At 40.3% G+C, this 17,698-nt stretch overlaps 1 protein-coding gene across 1 annotated transcript; it reads right to left on the bottom strand.

Annotated features, from left to right (window-relative positions):
* Positions 1-6,128: 6,128 nt before the first annotated feature.
* On the bottom strand, positions 6,129-16,954 carry LOC138804590 (uncharacterized protein C2orf78-like). The gene is given in 7 exon segments (XM_069988903.1): positions 6,129-7,532; positions 7,695-7,767; positions 7,950-8,041; positions 9,302-10,054; positions 14,803-14,856; positions 14,859-14,885; positions 16,825-16,954. Coding segments are annotated over 7 exon segments (2,502 nt in total). The 3' UTR covers positions 6,129-6,159.
* Positions 16,955-17,698: the final 744 nt, after the last annotated feature.

Genomic DNA, 17,698 nt, shown 5'->3' with positions numbered 1-17,698 from the left:
TATGGGCGGGGAAAGGTATGGCCACATCAAATTCAGATGTGACCTCAGCTGATGCAGATGTGACCTCTTCCAGGTGTGCCAGTTGCCTAGGTAACGCAGGTACTGGGGTGGAGACTTTGCTGCGAGGAGGGTGGAGTCTGCTGGCCATCCAGGAGCGACCTTACATTCTGTAATGCTGATTTGGTGAAGATAAATTCTTTCAGTTTTCCTTGTTGTGAAGGTTTTTATTTGGCCCTTGGTTATGAAAGAGATCTTTCTTGGTAGTTGTTTTCCTTTAAGGTATAGCATACATCATGCTAGGCTCTCCTTGCTTTCATGTTTTCTGCTAAGAAATCTGTAGTTATTCTGATTGGTTTTCCTTTATAGGTAATTCTCTTTTTTCCCTGACAGCTTTATGGATCCTTTCTTTGGTCTCTAGTGATCCTGTGGATTGCAATGTGGCAGTGGGATATTCTGGTCTGGTCTGGTCTGGTTTGGGGTTCTAAAGATTCTTGTATCATTATGAATGTTTGGGAAGTTCTCAGCTAGGATTCTGTTAAATATAGTTCCTATTTCTTTTGTTTGTTTTTTGTCGGTTGTGGGTCTTGAACTCTATCTTGGGTGCTATCCCTCAGCTCTTCAGCTCAAGGCAAGCACTCTACCACTTGAGCTACAGCTCCATTTCCAGTTTTCTACTGGTTTATTGGAGGTAAGAGTCTCACAGACTTTCCTTCCTGGGCTGGCTTTGAACCGTGATCCTCAGATCTTAGCTTCCTGAGTAGCTATGATTATAGGTATAAGCCCACAGCACCCAACAGTCCCTATTTCTTTAGCTTCCTTCACTTGAGCTTCCTCAGTACTTATTATACTCAAATTAGGTCTTCTGATTTAGCCTGAAGTTCCTGTAGGGCATTTCCTGTTTGTTGGATTTGTTTTGAGTAATTATCTCTTCTTTCTCTCTAATGCCTAATCTCTGATTCCAGAGACTCTGTCTTCTATATTGTCTAATCTGCTGTCAAAACTTTCTACTTTGTTTTTATTTCCCTGCCTTGTAATTGATCATTTCTGATGGCTTTAATCTCTTATGGAAATTTTGTTTTAGGTCTTCTATGGACTTCTTCCTTGATTTGAACTTCTGTGTCTTCTCTCATATACTTTAGCTGAGAGAATATTTTTTTCATTGGAGCCTCTTTCCTTCCTTTGGAATTGATTTAGCTTTGTTTGTGGATTCCATGAATTCCTCTAGTAATCTTTGGTTGGTCTCATCGCACTCACATTTAGTCTTGTGCAGACTTTCTATCTTTCCAGTCAACATATTTATCAGCACTGTTTTTTTGTAGCTTTTTTTTTTTTCCAGGGCTGAGGACAGAACCCAGGGCCTTGCACGTCCCGGGCAGGCACCCTTCCGCTGGGCTAAACTCCCAGCCCCCTCAGCACTGTTTTTTAAAAGCATTTTTTAGAACTAGCTTCTAGATCTTTCATTCACTGAATTATTTTGTGTGGGAGTTGAGGTTCCTTGACTTGCCATTTTTCTTGTGTTTCTAGGGTTATGCCCATTTGGAAACAAAAGCAAATCCAAAACCATAACAGAACACAATTTGGAGTAAAAAAAAAAAAAAAAAAAAAACAAAAACCCAAAGCTCTATAATTGCACAGACTTTAAATTAGAGGCTTAAATACATAGGTATTCTTCTACCTAAATATTCCTTTGTTTTTCTTTGAGGAGGGGTATTGTGGTTCAGGAAAGGAGATTGTATATAGTTGTAGCTAGGGAGCAAATTTATTATTAGAGAGAAATCAATTCAAACCAAAGAGATAACAGGATGAGTCAAATAGAGTCCAAATGGAAACAAATACAGCCTAAGTCACAAACAATTAGGGATCAACAGACTAAAGAAAAGGAAGAAGGAGAGAAGGCCTAGAAAGAAAGAAAAACAAGTTAAAGTGAAATTAAAAAATAGAGATATAATGAAAAATAAAGATAGGAACAACTAAGAATGGAAGAATAAAGAAAAAAGAAGAACAGAAAAAATAAAACAGATCTAAAATAAAATTTTAATGATATATTTAATAACATTTTAAAAATGAAAAATAGAAAATTGAGCAATCAAAAATACATCCAGAATTAAGTACGCACACAACTAATCACCATAGACTATATATCTAAGACTAAATAGAACAGCAAAGAGAAAAAAAAGTAAGAACAATAAAAAAATGGTTCTCCAATTTGTTTGGGGACCCTTGTGTTTCCCAATGTCCACTATGCAGTCTCTTAATGGAGCCTTTGTTTCCATGCTGTGATCAGCTTTCTTTGTGCCCAAGGTCTGGGCAGCACCTCTGGGTGGGGGTTGAGGTTCTTCATTTCACAGGTAGGAGACATCTTTGGGATTTGTCGGTTGAGATTCATGCTGCTTATGTGTACGAGGTTGGGGTATAGTTGGATTCAGTGCCCTTCTTGGTATGGAGATATGGCTGTTACCTAGACTTTCCCACTTATAAGTCAAAGTGAACAGATGAATTCTCTAATCTGTTTGTTTGGATGGCCAGAATACCAAAAAAGTTCTGCCTTGCAAATTTGGAGCCTTGCAAGTCTCCTCACAGCATACAGAAGGAGAGGGATTTGCTTTGTGAACTTAAAACAGGTAAGAGTGGCTGTTCTCTGCTGCATAGAATCTCTGCAGGCTGCTTGGATGTGGGTGTGTCTATGGTATATTTGGAATCAGTAGCCTTCCTTGGGGTGGGGTATTAGCTCCTGTAGAGAGGTGCTAGCTTCCTCACTAGTTAGCCCAGGCTAAAACCGCCCTCAACTTAAACAACCCGTGCAGGTTGGTGTTTTTGTTTGTTTTGTTTTGTTTTCAGGCCAGTGAGATTTGAGAGGTTTTCTGTTGTGTATTTTGTTCTTCTTCTTCTTCTTTTTTTTTTTTGGTCTATCGTTGGTCTTGAAGTGTGAGCCTGGGAACTGTTCCTGACCTTTTTAGCTCAAACTAGCACTTTACCCCTTGAGCCACAGTCCCACTTCTGCTTTTCTGGTGATTATTTGGCATTAAGAGTTGCACAGACTTTCCTGCTCAGCTGGCTTTGAACAGCAATCCTCGTATCTCAGCTTCCTAAGTAGCTAGGATTACAGGTAGGAGCCACTGCTGTCAGGCTGAAGCTTTCAGTTTGGTGATTCCATGGTGCTCAGCTGGCCTGAAGCCAGGCTGCAATATGTCTGGAATGCTAAGCTTGTCCTTGCTCCCTTCTGAGGGGCAGGCTGCCTCCCCCAGGGTGGGCCTTTTGTTTTCACCAAAAAGGAGTTGTGCTAGGGGATCACACTCCTTTGCCCTTGGTTCAGGCCAGGTGGTGTGTTGGCAGGCTAGTTGCCAATTTCAGAAATGGCATTATTTGGGGCTAGGAGTAGCCGTTCCCTTCCAGATGCTATCCTCTGGAAGAGGCAGGTCTTGTGAGGGGTACTCATTCTTTCCCTTGGTGTTTCAGCCTGTCCAGCATGTGGTGAGTTTTCCCCGTATCCCAGTATGGCCAAGTGAACTAGGGCTCCCTTTCCAGGTCTTTAAATTCCTGCTGGAGGTATGTGGGAGCCTTGATGGCTCAGCCACCACCACTACTGCTGCTGTGACTGCTGTGGCTGCTGGCACCACTGCCACAACCACCACTGGTGGGTGCTTCAGTCTGTCTGCTTAACCAGGAAGTTTATAATTTGTTTCATTGGTATGTATCTCTTAATCATTATATATTATTGGTATGACTGTCTAGATCTGAAAAGCTGGATGGGAGCCTAAAAGTCTGCTTCTTCAGAGAGCTTAATTAGTTCTCCCTTATGTATCCACTATTTTCTCCTAATTTCAAATGACTTTTTTAAAATCAATTTATTCAGTTGCAAAATCTTTGTAAAGATGACTACTAGGGAAAATAATGTACATCCATAAGTGTAAAAGTAGGGAGGTGCTGGTGAGCCCTGTTCGTCATCTCAGAGGGGCTGAGACCTGAGGATCATGGTGGAAGTGGATGTGGCTCAAGTGGTTGGGGGCTGGCCTTGAAAGAAAAAGCTAAGGAAGAGTCCCCAGGCCTTACTTCAATCCAAGAACTGGTACAAAACAATAAAATAAAAAGAACATTTGGTTTCTTTCTGCATATGTACTATTATGCCTCTGATTTATGTACATTCTAATGGTGAGTGTGATGAGTTATATCACAAGAAGTGGGGTTTTTTTTTTATGGTTCTAGGGCTTGAACTCAGAACCTGGGCACTCTGAGCTTTTGCTCAAGGCTAGGTCTCAGCCACTTCAGCCACAGCTCCTCTTTTGGCTTTTTGCAGGTTAATTGGAACTAAGTGTCTCCCAGACAATTCCTGCACAGGCTGTCTTGAAGAGAAATTCTCAGTTCTCAGCCTCCAGGGTAGGTAGGATTACAGGCACGAGCCCATGGCGTCTAGCTCAAGAAATGGTTTCAAACACAGTTTAGTGTTTTCCTACAATGATCCTCCATACTATGTCCCTCTCCTATTCTCCTTTCCTATCCTCTCTAGTCCCCATCACCCACTCCCTCCAGCTCTGCCGCTTGTGAGCATAGAAGTTGAACACAGGCCCCTGCAGCAAGAGTGCAGCGACTGTGCATGCGCAAATGCATCTCTCCCTGGGACTCTCCTAGAATGGACTCCAGGAGAAGAGATCTCTGGTGCTCTTCCTTTGCTGGGAATGGCTTAGTAAGTTTTGGGTTTTCTTGTTTTGTTTGTTTGTTTCTTTTTGGTCAGTCGTGGGGCTTGAACTCAGGGCTTGGACACTGTCCCTCAGCTCTTCAGCTCAAGGCAAGCGCTCTACCGCTTGAGCCACAGTGCCACTTCTTGGGAATGGGTTAGGAAAGCAGCACCTGCAAGAAAGAGCTGTGTAAGACATGGCCCCACCTTTAGTGTTTAATCCACTTCATATGTTTGATCTTGTCTACCCATAACCTATGGAATTTCAGTAGGGAAAGCCAGATTGGAAGCCCCAGAGTGCTTGAAATCTCAGGAATTCAGTCTCAAGCCTCCACTGGAGGCCTTGACTTTGCATTTAACGTGATCCCAGCCCATTGCTGAACCTCACTGATCAAGTAGAGCAGTGATACTGGCCTTGTGTGTTTGGTGGTTAATTGAAGGAGCACATCTTCCTGCCCTGTCCATGGGGATTGAATAAATACATGGCCATGGATGGTGAGGCCATATTCTGGGTGGGCTTTATGCTTCTGTAATTCACTTGGCGAGGCCCCAGGATAGCCAGTGTACCCAGGATAACAGGGAGCCCTTGGCTCTTCTGTGGTATATTCTCCCATATGATGTATTTGCCTTTCCTCTTCTAATCTTAGGATAACTCATGACGGTTGGAGTTGTACTAATATTTTTGTTGTGTGAAACTACTGAGGTAAAAGTTAGGGCCAATGTATTTTCACTTAGCTTTTTCATTCAGTACTACTGCATTACCACATGACCCTGAGCTCCCAGCTCCCTTCTCTGCTCTTTGCTGCTCAATTTTCATGACAGTATGTCTTATTTGTCTGCCATTGCTACCTTAGAATCTCCATCTTCATATCTCAGTCTCTTGAGTAGCCAGGATTACAAGCAAGAGCCATGACACCCTAACTTCAAAGTGCTTGCTTACTTTTTCCCCTAGGTGATTATAAGACATAAAGGTCTACATTTCTGAGGTTCTCCTAGACCCTTCTTCTCCACTTTTTAACATTTTCTAAGTTGGATTTTTGAAACCAACCTCATAATTTATGTCTTCTAACACATTGTTGATGCATGTTTCTTCTAAGAGACTATATAATCTCTTTTTCCTTCCTACTCATGGACTGTGTTAGTTCTGCTGTCCTCAAACCTTTTCCTTACCCTCCCCTGTGACACACACAATTCAGTTGCTTCTTTCCAATGCAACCTTTGATTCCAACCTCTATCCAAAATCCAAAACTTTGGAAATATCAAAGAACTCAAATGGCTTCTTCATTAATCTTATACTCAATTCTATTACATTTAATTATTCAATTTTATTGAGTTTAAGTACATTAAAATAATTTTATTCTATCAAAAACTATGTATATCAATATATCTATATATCATAAGTCTATATCAGTGTTTATATCTTTGTATATAAATATATACGGGAAAATATCTGGTATTCAATATGGTTCCCACAATCGCAGCAGCTCTTACATTACATAGCCATAATATTGAGAAACTTCCATATCTCTTTGCCTCTGAGCAAAAAACTGCAGTTTCCCCAAAGCAGTGTATTGGGCAGCAATTTCACGCTCTTTCTGGGCCCGCCTTTTCATGGCTTCACGCTCTGGCCTCTGCTCCTTGGTGATGGGATTTGATACTACTGGCCCAGGAATATCAGGTTTCCTCCATGGAATTGGTTGGCGGCTGAAGTCTTGGAGTAGATACTGGCTTTGAGGTTTAGGTGGTGACTGGAACTTGGTCCCAGAAGTGGACACAGGCTTCTGCTGCAGAGAAGTGGAAGATGATGTTTTGTAGGGTTTAGGCCTAGCAACAGTAGATTGATACACACTAGGCTGGGGAGTGGTGGTCAATCCCTGTTTGATTGTTTTGTCTGTAGTTGTCTGCGATGTTTTGGTGGAACCTATGAAGCATGTGTTGGCAGTAGCTGGTTGAGATCGGCTGACTGGAGTAGGCTGAGCTGTGTTAGAACAAGGGAGAGCCCGGTAAGGTACAGTGGGTCTCCGGGAGGCCAGAGACTGTGGCCTGCGAGAAACAGGTCGAGCTTGAGGCTTCTCTGGGGCTAGAAAAGGCAAAGGAACCAGCTTGACCTTCCCAGGTGGAGGCAGCTCATCCTGGGTTGGTGATGGACACTGGCTTTCATTCCTATCCCTTTTCTTGACTTGAGTAATTTTAGGGCCTTTGCCCTCATGGGGAATATCCAGCCAGGATTTCACAGCTGGAGTGGACTTGGTTTCTTGTGTGCTGCTGGCATTTCTCAAGGCCTTGGGAGAAGGCAGCTCCTTTTTCTTCTCACTTTTCTTCCCTAGTGCATGGAAAACCTGCACTGACTCCCACATCTGCACGCCTAGGTTGGTTCGAGGCCTTTTGAAGGTCTCTTGGCTAAGCTCAGGGTGACTTCTCTTGTGCTTGGTCTTGGGAATGCTTGTCTTTTCTTCTTTTTTGATTTTGTTCCCTGGCTGCTTGGTTTCATCACATTTCTTGGGGTGGTTCTCCCTGATCCTTTTGGTCTCTTTCTGTGCATGGCTCTTAGTTTTGCTGACCTTGCTGGATGCAGCTTTTGGAGATTTGCTGTCAGAATGCTTGTCTGTGTTCACGGAAGCCTGGTCACTGGATGGGATGGTGCACACAGTCGCCTCTTCCTCCAGCAGGAGCTCTGGGGGCTGGCATTCGACTTTGACCTCAGGAGTTCCATCCACACTTTCCAAGGCTTCATGCTTGTTCCTTTGGACTTGACCAGTGGAATGCTTAGTGACCATTGAGTTTTCCTGCAGGAGAATCTCATCGATGGTTTCTGTGCCTTTGTTGTCAGTTGTAGTAGAAACTTTAGATTGTTTGAGATCTGTGAATGAATTGAAAATCTGGTTAAAATGAATGTCTTTGACCATTACAGCACTGTCTCTAAGCCCACCTATTGTTCCAGTTAATTCCATTTGTCCTCAAGACAAAAATTTTCCCAATTGGCCCTATCATATGTAGACTACTCACTCGTCTCTAAGGTTACGGTTGGCCTGCAGCTGCCAAATGTCAGGGATTTCTAAAGAGAGTAGTGGGGCATCCTGGCTTTCTATAGTTTTCTGGAAGGCAACCAGAGGCTTTCAAAGCTTCGCTTAAATTTTATCCTAATCCTTCTTCTCTGTTTGTGTCTGGATTTGCTTGAGGCAAGGCCTAGGTACTAGGAGAATTTAATACTGGACTCTTATTGAAATGTCTCCAAGGTCAGGTGACACATGTTTTTCTCAATTACTTCAGCATTTACCTTGAGACTCTCTGCAATTTCTGGCTGATAATGTTTCTGACTTTGAAGTTGCAATTCTAGGAAAGTTTCCATTCCCAGGTTAGTTTCCATCAGCCCAAAGTAATCACTGCTGAAATCAGTTCCTGGTAAAGTGAGATGTTCCACCCAACAAATTAAATAGGCATTTTTGATCCCCAAAAAAGGTGTCCCTAGGAGATGGTCTTATGATCCATGGACAAAACTCTGAATCAGTATATGGGTTATAGCTACTCTAATTAAAACCGGTGCTAATTAGAAGTCATTATTTCTTTTCTTTTTTATTTTTTTTTGGGGGGGTCTGGTCGTGTGGCCTGAACTCTGGGCCTGGGCGCTGTCCCTTAGCTCTTCAGCTCAAGACTAAAGCTCTACCACTTGAGCCACAGAGCCACTTCTGGCTTTTTTTCTTTTTGCTTATGTGGTGCTGAGGAATCGAACCCAGATCCTCATGCATGCAAGGCAAGTGCTCTACTACTGAGCCACCTTCCCAGCCCCCTTTGTTTTCCTTTATAAGTTTGTTGTAAGTGAAATAAAAATGAAAGCTATTAGCACTCAGATCAATCCCATGAGAAAAAGTAAATTTATGATTCCTCAAATTTTTATACAAGTAACAATTTTTGTCACTCTCCTGTACATATAACATATCTCATCATGGCGGGGGGAGAATGAGAAAGGAAAGATTTTGTGTGCGTTTGATTTGTGAATTTCTGTGCAGTGGGGTATAGAGGAGTGTGTGTAAGAGAGACAGTGAGTGAGGATGTATGTATGAGCTCACTGGTTCTGGGGCTTGATTTAAGAGCCTTTTTGCTTTTTTCAGTATTTTTCTTAGGGCTGGTACATTAACATTTCATATAGACCACTAGGGTTGACATTTGTTTGTGAATTGAAGATGCTGAAAAAGATCTCAGTCTCCTGAGTAAATAGGCCACAGCATGAGGCACTGGTGCTCAGATCAAAAGTGGTCTTCCTGCCTGCAAAATACAGAGAATGTATGTCTTATGGCCTGTTTCGTTTGGGCAGCAACTCTGAGTATGTGAATGTGGGATTGTGTGTGTGTATCCCTGTTTCTGTACTGCACTCAGTGGCTGTGCACTCTACCTGAGGTTTTTTGGCTCAAGGGTAGCATTCTACCGTTTGAGGCACAGCTCAAGTTCTCCTCCATTTGAAGCATACCCTTAGCCATCTGCTTTATGCCTGAAAATGAAGGTCACCTTGTAAGTGTGGTTGTTGAGATTCAGGACTTAAACTACATTTGTGAACTCTCTGCTATTCAGATGCAGATTGTCCCCTCCTTTTGTATGCTGCTAATCCTATTCCTCTTTGCTGTCTGTGCTTACCTTGGGAATGGGTTTCTGTGTTAGGTTGAGCAGACACAGAGTAGTAGATTCCAGAAGTGGAGACTGGTGGTATGACATCTGTAGGCTGGACCTCTTGGAGTGTCATCACTATTTCAGGCTGAGGAGCAAAGAACCCACTCCCTGTGTAGGACACAGAGCCATATGATTGCAGGCAGGGACCAGGCTCTCCAAATAACAGAGGGCCCATAGTGTTTTGATTATAGTAGTAAACCTGGTTTCTTTGTTGGTAGGGAAGTAATATGCTACTCTCTTGATGTGGAATCTGAGATAATGTCCCCTGAACCAGGCTGCCAGACAGTGATGGATACAGAGGGACTATGGCATTGGCATCCACATATCGTGGTAGCACAGCCATTGAAGGGACTGCTGTGCCCTGGTTGTTGAGAGTCACGGTGAAGTCTCTAAGTTCAGATGACTTCTTTTTAGTGTGTCCTGTGTACTTCCTTTCAAAAGTACTGGGACAGGAGGAAGCTGAAGTGCAGATGTGGTTCTGGCCAGTAACTCCTGACAGCATGGGTGTGCTAGAATGTTGGTAAAGATAGGCAGTACCCGTGAGTGGCTGGAAAGAGATGCCAGAGGTTGATGGTAGTGGCCATGTTGAAGTGAAGGCTGGAGTTGAGGCTCTGGAGAAGTTGCCAACATTTCCTGCTAGAGAAGTGGCATCGCTCACCACAGGAACAGAGAGCTGTGGTGAGTTTGCAGTTCCAAGTAAAGATGGATGTTGGAAATTGTCTGCAAGAAGCAAGATGATGGTAAAAATGAATGAGGATGGTAAAAATGAATGAGACTGACAAACTCCACTTTACTTGAGGAGGTGTATATTTGAAGCTGGCTATGATCAGAAGCCCTCTAATACCAACAATCACTGACTTATCAATGATCAGTTTATAAGTCAAAGCCATTTGGTATTCTTCTGATGAACTTTCCCAAGCTGTGCAACAGAAGACACCAAGTGGTTCCTGTGTTGTTTTCTGGGTAGAAACAGGCTTCTCCTTTGCTTCTCTGTCTTTCCCTTAGTCTGCACTTGTATTTGCTCCTAACTATGTCCTAGCATGGAACCATTTTAGATCTCAGATATCTTTAGAGCACTTTTTAGATTATTGCAGGAGTAAGGAAATTGATGGTCAGAGGTCAGCGTGATTGGTTTGAGTACTTCCTTCGTATTGCTATGAGCACCATGTTACAAAGGATGAGCAGATGAAAAATGTACCACAATCAAGAGAAAGAGAATTTTTATGAACCAGTTGATGTTGTTCATGAGAAAACAGTGATCCTGTTTTCATTGTTCTTGTTATTGTGACACCTTTTATAAGTTGCAGGACACTTATAGAGTTCATTTAAAACAAAGACAATAAGATAAGTCAAGTCAGACCTCTTCAGGTCTGCCTTCTGACCTGAAGTCACAATGCCTACCACAGAGATAACTTCCTCAAGAAATGCTTTTTGCAAGAAAACTGTGAAACTTTCTGAGCTTCTACTTATTCATCAATGACATATTATATATGCAAATATTCATAATAATGAGTAATGAATAAAAGTCTCATACATGATTGATATGGAGCTAGATATAGTCAGTTCTGAAAAGTTAGACAAAGTAAAAATATGATATATAATTAAATATACAAAGATATTAAAGATAATTTGGATATTATCAAACAATCTCATTTAGTATATTAACCAGTAAATGAAGTGATGTTATTATATTAAGCAAATGGACATTTGTCCTTCATTTTAGCCAAAATCTAGCACAGATGTGAAAGTTGGTTTTGAATTAAGAATGTGTGTGTGTGTGTGTGTGTATGTGTGTGTGTCACTATTTAGAGACTTGCACTCATGGCCTGAGCAATTTGCCTAGGTTTTTGTGCTCAAGGCTAGCATTGTACCATGTTAGCCACAGTTCTACTTCAGACTTTTCGTGGTTAACTGTAGACAAGGATCCTAAAGACTTTCTTGACAAGAATATCTTTGAACTGCCATGTTCACAGAATATCCTCCTGAGTAGCTAGGATTATAGGTAATAATTGCTGGCACCTGGCTCAGAACTTTTTTTTTTTTGAGACAGTTTGTCAGTTAATTGATAAGACTGACAGCAAACTTTCAACCTCAACTTTTCAAGTGCCTAGAATTCCAAGTAGCTTGGAATATAAGATACCACACTTAGCTCATTTTTGCATGCAATTCAAGTCAGTACATATGTTTCTTCACTTAAAGGTACACCACCCCTATCTCCTATCTCTCATTGACACATCTCTCTTTTCTCATCCTGCCTCAATTGACAATAATAAGTCATTCTCTCCATGAATATGGATAACTTCATTTACTTGACTGTTGCTTTGATTTCTTTTACGAAAGCTTTGTAGTTTTCAGCATATACATCCTACACATATCTTTTGTAATTATTCTAAGTATCTCATAATTTTGATAGTATAAATGGTACTTTTAATTCAAATTTCTAATGTTTATTGAGAATGATTAGTTATTATCTGACCTTTCATCCTGGGAGTAAGGTAACTTATCTTCTTTGGAATTTTTTTGCATCGAGTCATGTCATATAAGCAGTCATAATTGATGTAGACCAGTATTTTTTTAATGGATAAGAAGCCTAATACCTCTGTATTTCTAGCATGTGGGATGCTGAGGTGAAAGAATCACTCTTGTCAGGACATTAAGATCAGTTTGGGCAACATAGCACAAATGCAAAAAAGAAAAAACTAGAGCAAGAAACAAAACCCAAAATGGTATAAAGGACAGCAAATCACCAAAAGTAAAAGAATCCTATTATTGTAGCCATTCCTATTTCTCTAAATATTACACTCCAATTTAAAGATATTAATTGTACTAGCTAGATATTTTAATTAATACAGTAAAAACAGAAGCACCAAAAATTCTTTGAAAGATTTTGGAAGTTTTCATATTTATTCTGAAAACCTAGTTTCATATTCAATCATGAGAAAAATCATCTTCAACATAAGAAAAATATGACCACCCATAAAAAGTAATCACTATTAGAATTCTATTATGATCATCATGATCATCATTTTCTTTTTTTGGGGGGGGTCCGGTCATAGGGCCTGAACTCTGGGCCTGTTCGCTGTCCCTCAGCTCTTCAGCTCAAGGCTAGTGCTCTACCACTTGAGCCATAGCGCCACTTCTGACTTTTTTTCCTTTTGCTTATGTGGTGCTGAAGAATCAAACCCAAAGCCTCATGCATAGAAGGTGAGCGCTCTACCACTGAGCCACCTTCCCAGCCCCATGATCATCATTTTCTTTACTGGCAATGCAACAAAGACATTCTTTGTGAGCTATTGCTACTGCGGCTTAAATTCTGGGACTGAATGTTATTTTTCAGATCTATGTATGTGTTTGTCTGTCTGTCTGTGTCTGTGTGTCTGTGTCTGTGTTTATTCAAAGCAACAGCTCTGCTAGTGGAGCCTCAGCTGTACTTCAGCCCATTTGGGGTGGTTAATTGAAGATAATAGTTTCAAAGACACTTACTTTTTCAGTCTGGCTTAGAAGTGTGATCCACAGATCTCAGCCCTATAAGTAGCTAGGATCACAGACAGGAGCTACAATGCCAGGCAGAATTAAGGCCTTTTATATTTTATTTATGTAATGTGATACTGAAGGTGCCTTGCTAGTGCAGTAGGTAGCAATCAGTGTCATAATGTGCTACTGAGCTATAGTCCCATCCCCAAACAACTCTTTAACTATAGAAAACCAAAATGGACTTTCAAAATTGTTTGAAATGAATGTGTAAAGTATATGTAGTAAAGTAAAGATATGGAGATTAACTTTTGCTTTTTATTCTTTGAAAAGTCTTTCTCTTTGATTTTTTGGATCTCAATGGACTGATTTTTAGTATGTTTTGTTTTAGCCAGAAAGTGATTATAATGATAAAATGCATTTTTTATTTGAACTACTACCCATGAAAGGTAGAGTATTTCATATATATTTATATTTATATTTATTGTATATGTATGTATATATATGTATATATATATGTGTATATATATATATATATATATATATATATATATATATGCCTGGCCATTATGACTCTTATCCTAGCTCCTCAGGTACCTGAGGTTTGAGGGCCATGGTTCCAAGCTGCTGTACCCCACAAAGCCTGTGAGACTCTTATTTCCTTTTAAGCAGCAAAACCAGGAAGTAGAGGTGTGGCTCAAGTTGTAGACCACTAGCTATGAGCTAAAAATCTTAGAGACAGCACCGAGACTTGGAGCATAAACCTCGGTATTCACACACACACACACACACACACACACACACACAAACACCTCCATGAAATTTAAAAATCAGAATGAAAAGTAATGCTGAAATTTATGTTGCACAACCCTCTGTAAGAACCCTTCCTAGAAATATGTTATAAAGAACCATTTCTACAATACATGTCTAAAATGTTCACATTGGAAACTGTCAAGGCAGGGCTCAGCAGCTCACTTCTCTGATCCTAACTACTCGGGAAACAGTCCAGGATGGTGGCTTGACAGCCTTCTAGGCAGGTTAGTGAAATTTCATCTCAATCACATAACCTCCTGTAGTGGATCATGGCTGTGGCCACTGGTACAAGGGAGTCATAGGCAGAAGGATCACCGTTCAAGTTGGCCTGAAGTAGAACTCCAAATCCTGTCTGAGAACATAACAAACAAAGAGGGCTGGGGCATGGCTGGCACCAGTGCTATACCCTTCTGTATTCACAGTCAACTGAAAAAAACATCACAAGAAATACAAAGCAGGAACCATCTAAAGGTGACTTCTCAAAAACTGCTTTTAATGATTCTCTGTTTTACCCTTAGTTTGCTTTGTGGTCCACTAATGTGTGCTTTGACTAAAACTAACTGCACTTTGCTTTGCTTTGGTTAGATTGTACTCTGTTTCTGTGTGTTGATTTTAAAAGGTTTGATCATCTTCAGCATTCCGTTCTAAACCACCTCTCTTTTCTTAAGAATGTCCCCATGCTCTTCATAGCTGTGGTTCTATCCTATTTCTCATCCTCCTCTTTATCTTTTCTTAACCCCTCCGGTTCCTGGTGAACTTTTCCTTCCAGAACATCTGTCTAGTGCTAGTGTGATCATCCCTCCTCTCTTCCTGTTTTTCTCTGTGCCCCATTTGAGCAGAAATATTGAAACACTTAAATGTTATTCTTTGAATACACTAAATTTGAAATACTAAAGTGGAACTAGCTGTTGAAGTACTCTGTTACAGATAAAGTATCTTGGATAGAGTTTTCACCTCATGCAGGTTTCCTTCTCCATTAATTGGTTTAAAATTGACACTCTGAAGAAGTCTATGGCTTCAATCTCCATCCATGAATACCCTTTAAGTAACCACAGTGTTAGAAATCAAAGTGATCCCAGAATGGCCAATTTATTATCTTCATGTAGCAGACAAAGCAACAGATTTTGTCAGACAGTAAATTGTGTGGCTAAGTTACATACCAAGAAAACCCTTTTTCTCCTTACCAGACATGTTGAGAGAAGGGGTAATATCAACTGGAGATACAAGGGATGAGGAATGACACTTGAGGATGTGTGGATAGCTGAAGCTAAAGAGCACGAGTGTGTCCAGTAAGGAGCTCACTGGATACTGCTCACTGGACACTGGGCACTTGCGATGATGCAAATATTCAAAGGATGCCATGGTAACCCCAGGATTCTACTAGGTGGTGATAGGTTTGGTGGGAGAATGATGTCATTAGTTAGGCAGTTGAAAGGTCTGAAGTAGCCAATCACAAGATCAGAATCTGAACCAGAAGAGGGGATTGGGTAGAGAAAGGCAGGAGAGCTTTAATAACTCCTGACTGCTTGGTCTTGGAAGACCTGAAGTCTACAAATCAGACATACTATCCCCTTTCCTCTAGGCTCTTAAATGGAAGACATCATCTCAGTTTTTGTCACCAATGTTCATTATTAAAGCTATTTATAATTTGTCCATTATATTTTAACTCATAAAATATTATAATTACTTTGTGCATATAGTTAATGTGCTTGACAAAGAAAGATCCTTGAGGTTGAAGCCTTACACTTGTTCTAAGATCATTTTGTTGACCCAATTAGTGAACTTACTAGAACTTTCAAATAGCCAAAGAAGAATGAAAGAGCTCCTTTGTTACCTGATTGAAGAGCAGGGTGAAGTACATTGTTGGTGTCTTGTAAGGAATTTTGTAATCCAAGGCACTTGCCTTCTAGTGTTTTCTCTTTGACATCATTGTTCTGGGTTGTTCTAGGCCAGATTGGACTTGCATCTCTCCTCTGTTCTTCTTTTTTCTTGGATAAATCTTGATTTTGCATTCTTTTATGTGTTATTTTATTATAGGTCCTGTGATTTGAACTCAGGGCAAGGACTTAGTCCCAGAACTTTTACTTTTTAAATCAAAGCTAGCACTTGAGCCATAGCTGCATATCTGACTGCTTGTTCATTAATTGGATATAAGAGTCTCATAGACTTTCCTGCCTGGACTGGCTTAGAACCGTGATCCTCTCATCTCAGCCTCTTGAGTAGCTGTTATAATAGGCCTGAGCCCTGGTCACACTAGAGTTTGCATTCTTATAGGATGTTTACTCCTAGAAGCAGAGACCTTTTCTTTGCCCTGATACTTTGAAATGTGGTATGTGCATGTTAGAAGCAAACATTAAAGATGAAAGATACAGTTTAATGTGGAGTTTACTTTTTCTGACTTTAAACAATTATTTTGCTTATAATTTGCTGCCCCTGGCTCTTTGGGCCATGTAGTCATGCACTATCTCGTTCATTCTTATGCCAGAAGCATGGAGGATTTTTTCTTTCTCTTCTATAAGTGAAATGAGGGTGGCAGTTACTGTAGCTTCCCTCTCCTTACCAACCACCACTATAGAATTCTGGGGCTCTTGTACTCTCTGTCACACTTGGATGCAATGTCAGGCAAAATGGAGAGCAAATAGAGAAAATTCACAATGATAGAGCACATGAACATGTGTAGATTTGAGAAATGAGATTCATGTGGTCAGGTTTCGGTTTGGTTTGGTTTCATGAAATAAGAACCATTTAGCCACATTTTGTATTTAAGGATCATACAATTGAGTATTTTTGTTCAAAAACTTCTCAGAACTTTATACAATGAAGAGAAAAGGCTTTAAAAGTAAAATATTAATAGTTTTCCTTTTGTTTTGTATTGAATATGTCATTTATGCCACTGATTTAATACGTTCAGAGACTTTCAAAAGTTCTGAATTATCTACTCATTTTCTTCGTTTGTTTCTTTTTTATAAGGAATCCAACACTATTAAGATGTGTTGCTTTTGTTTGTTGGTTTCTATATTGAAGCTTGAACTCAGTGCTTGACTACATCCTTTAGGTTTTGCTTATGACTGGTGCTCTACAAATGGAGCCACAGCTATATTTCCAGCTTTTTTTTTATGGTGGTTAACTTTGATAAGCATGTCTTAGACTTTCCTGCTGGGCTGCCTTTAAGCTGTGATCCTCTAGTTAGAGTTGCTGTCCCATACCATAGGCACCTGGCAAAGTCTTTATCTGAGACTTGAATTCAGATCCGCTCACTGTTGTTTGATTTTCCTGCTCAAGCCTGGTTTCTACAATATGAACCACAGCTCCACCTCCAACTGCATGTCTTTTCATGGCAATTGTTTATTTTAAAGCAGAGTGAACAAACTTTTTTATTATGTTTAAATGGTTGTAGAAAGGAGTTGTCATTCAACATGGCAATTAATGAACGTAGCGCCTCTTAATCAATGTCATGCCTTTCCACATTCTCCACTCTTCCCAACCTTTCCCTCATTTTCTTAAATTTTTGGTTTGTATTTTTTTTGCAATTTTAAATATGAATCCAGTGCATATTGATCTGTATCATCCGTTAACATCTTCACCCGCCCCCTCGACCCACCCCTTTCCTTATTTATCTCAGTTCTGTGGTATGTACAATCCATTCTTGCCTTTATTCTACTGCATTCCCCTGCTCATTCCTCTACTCTTCTCCCCTCTAGCAAATACCCATTTCTTGCTACTTACTTTGTTGGGCTTTGACTTAGTCTTTCTGAAGAATTATACTATTTGCATTCTTTATATCATCTATTATACTTCATTTAATTCACTTATAACTGCATGCCACGAATTGTGTTTACTTATAGATTTACAGGTACATTCTAGATCCCACTAATGAGGGAGGCCATACAACCTTTATTTCTCTGGACCTAGCTTAGTTGACTTAATGTAATTTTTTCCAAGTCTTTCTACCTTCTTACAAATTTTACAATATCATTCTTTCTAATGGATGAGTAGAATTCCATTGTGTATATATACCACATTTTCTTGATCCATGCATCCATTCAGGGGCATATGGGATGAGCCCATACCTTGGCTATG

This window comes from Dipodomys merriami, unplaced genomic scaffold, assembly GCF_024711535.1.
Source record: "Dipodomys merriami isolate MVZ:Mamm:240054 unplaced genomic scaffold, mDipMer1.0.p SCAF_37, whole genome shotgun sequence".
In the NCBI taxonomy this organism is placed as follows: domain Eukaryota; kingdom Metazoa; phylum Chordata; class Mammalia; order Rodentia; family Heteromyidae; genus Dipodomys; species Dipodomys merriami.
Note: the sequence above shows the minus strand (reverse complement) of the source record. Positions and strands in the feature narration are given on the sequence as shown.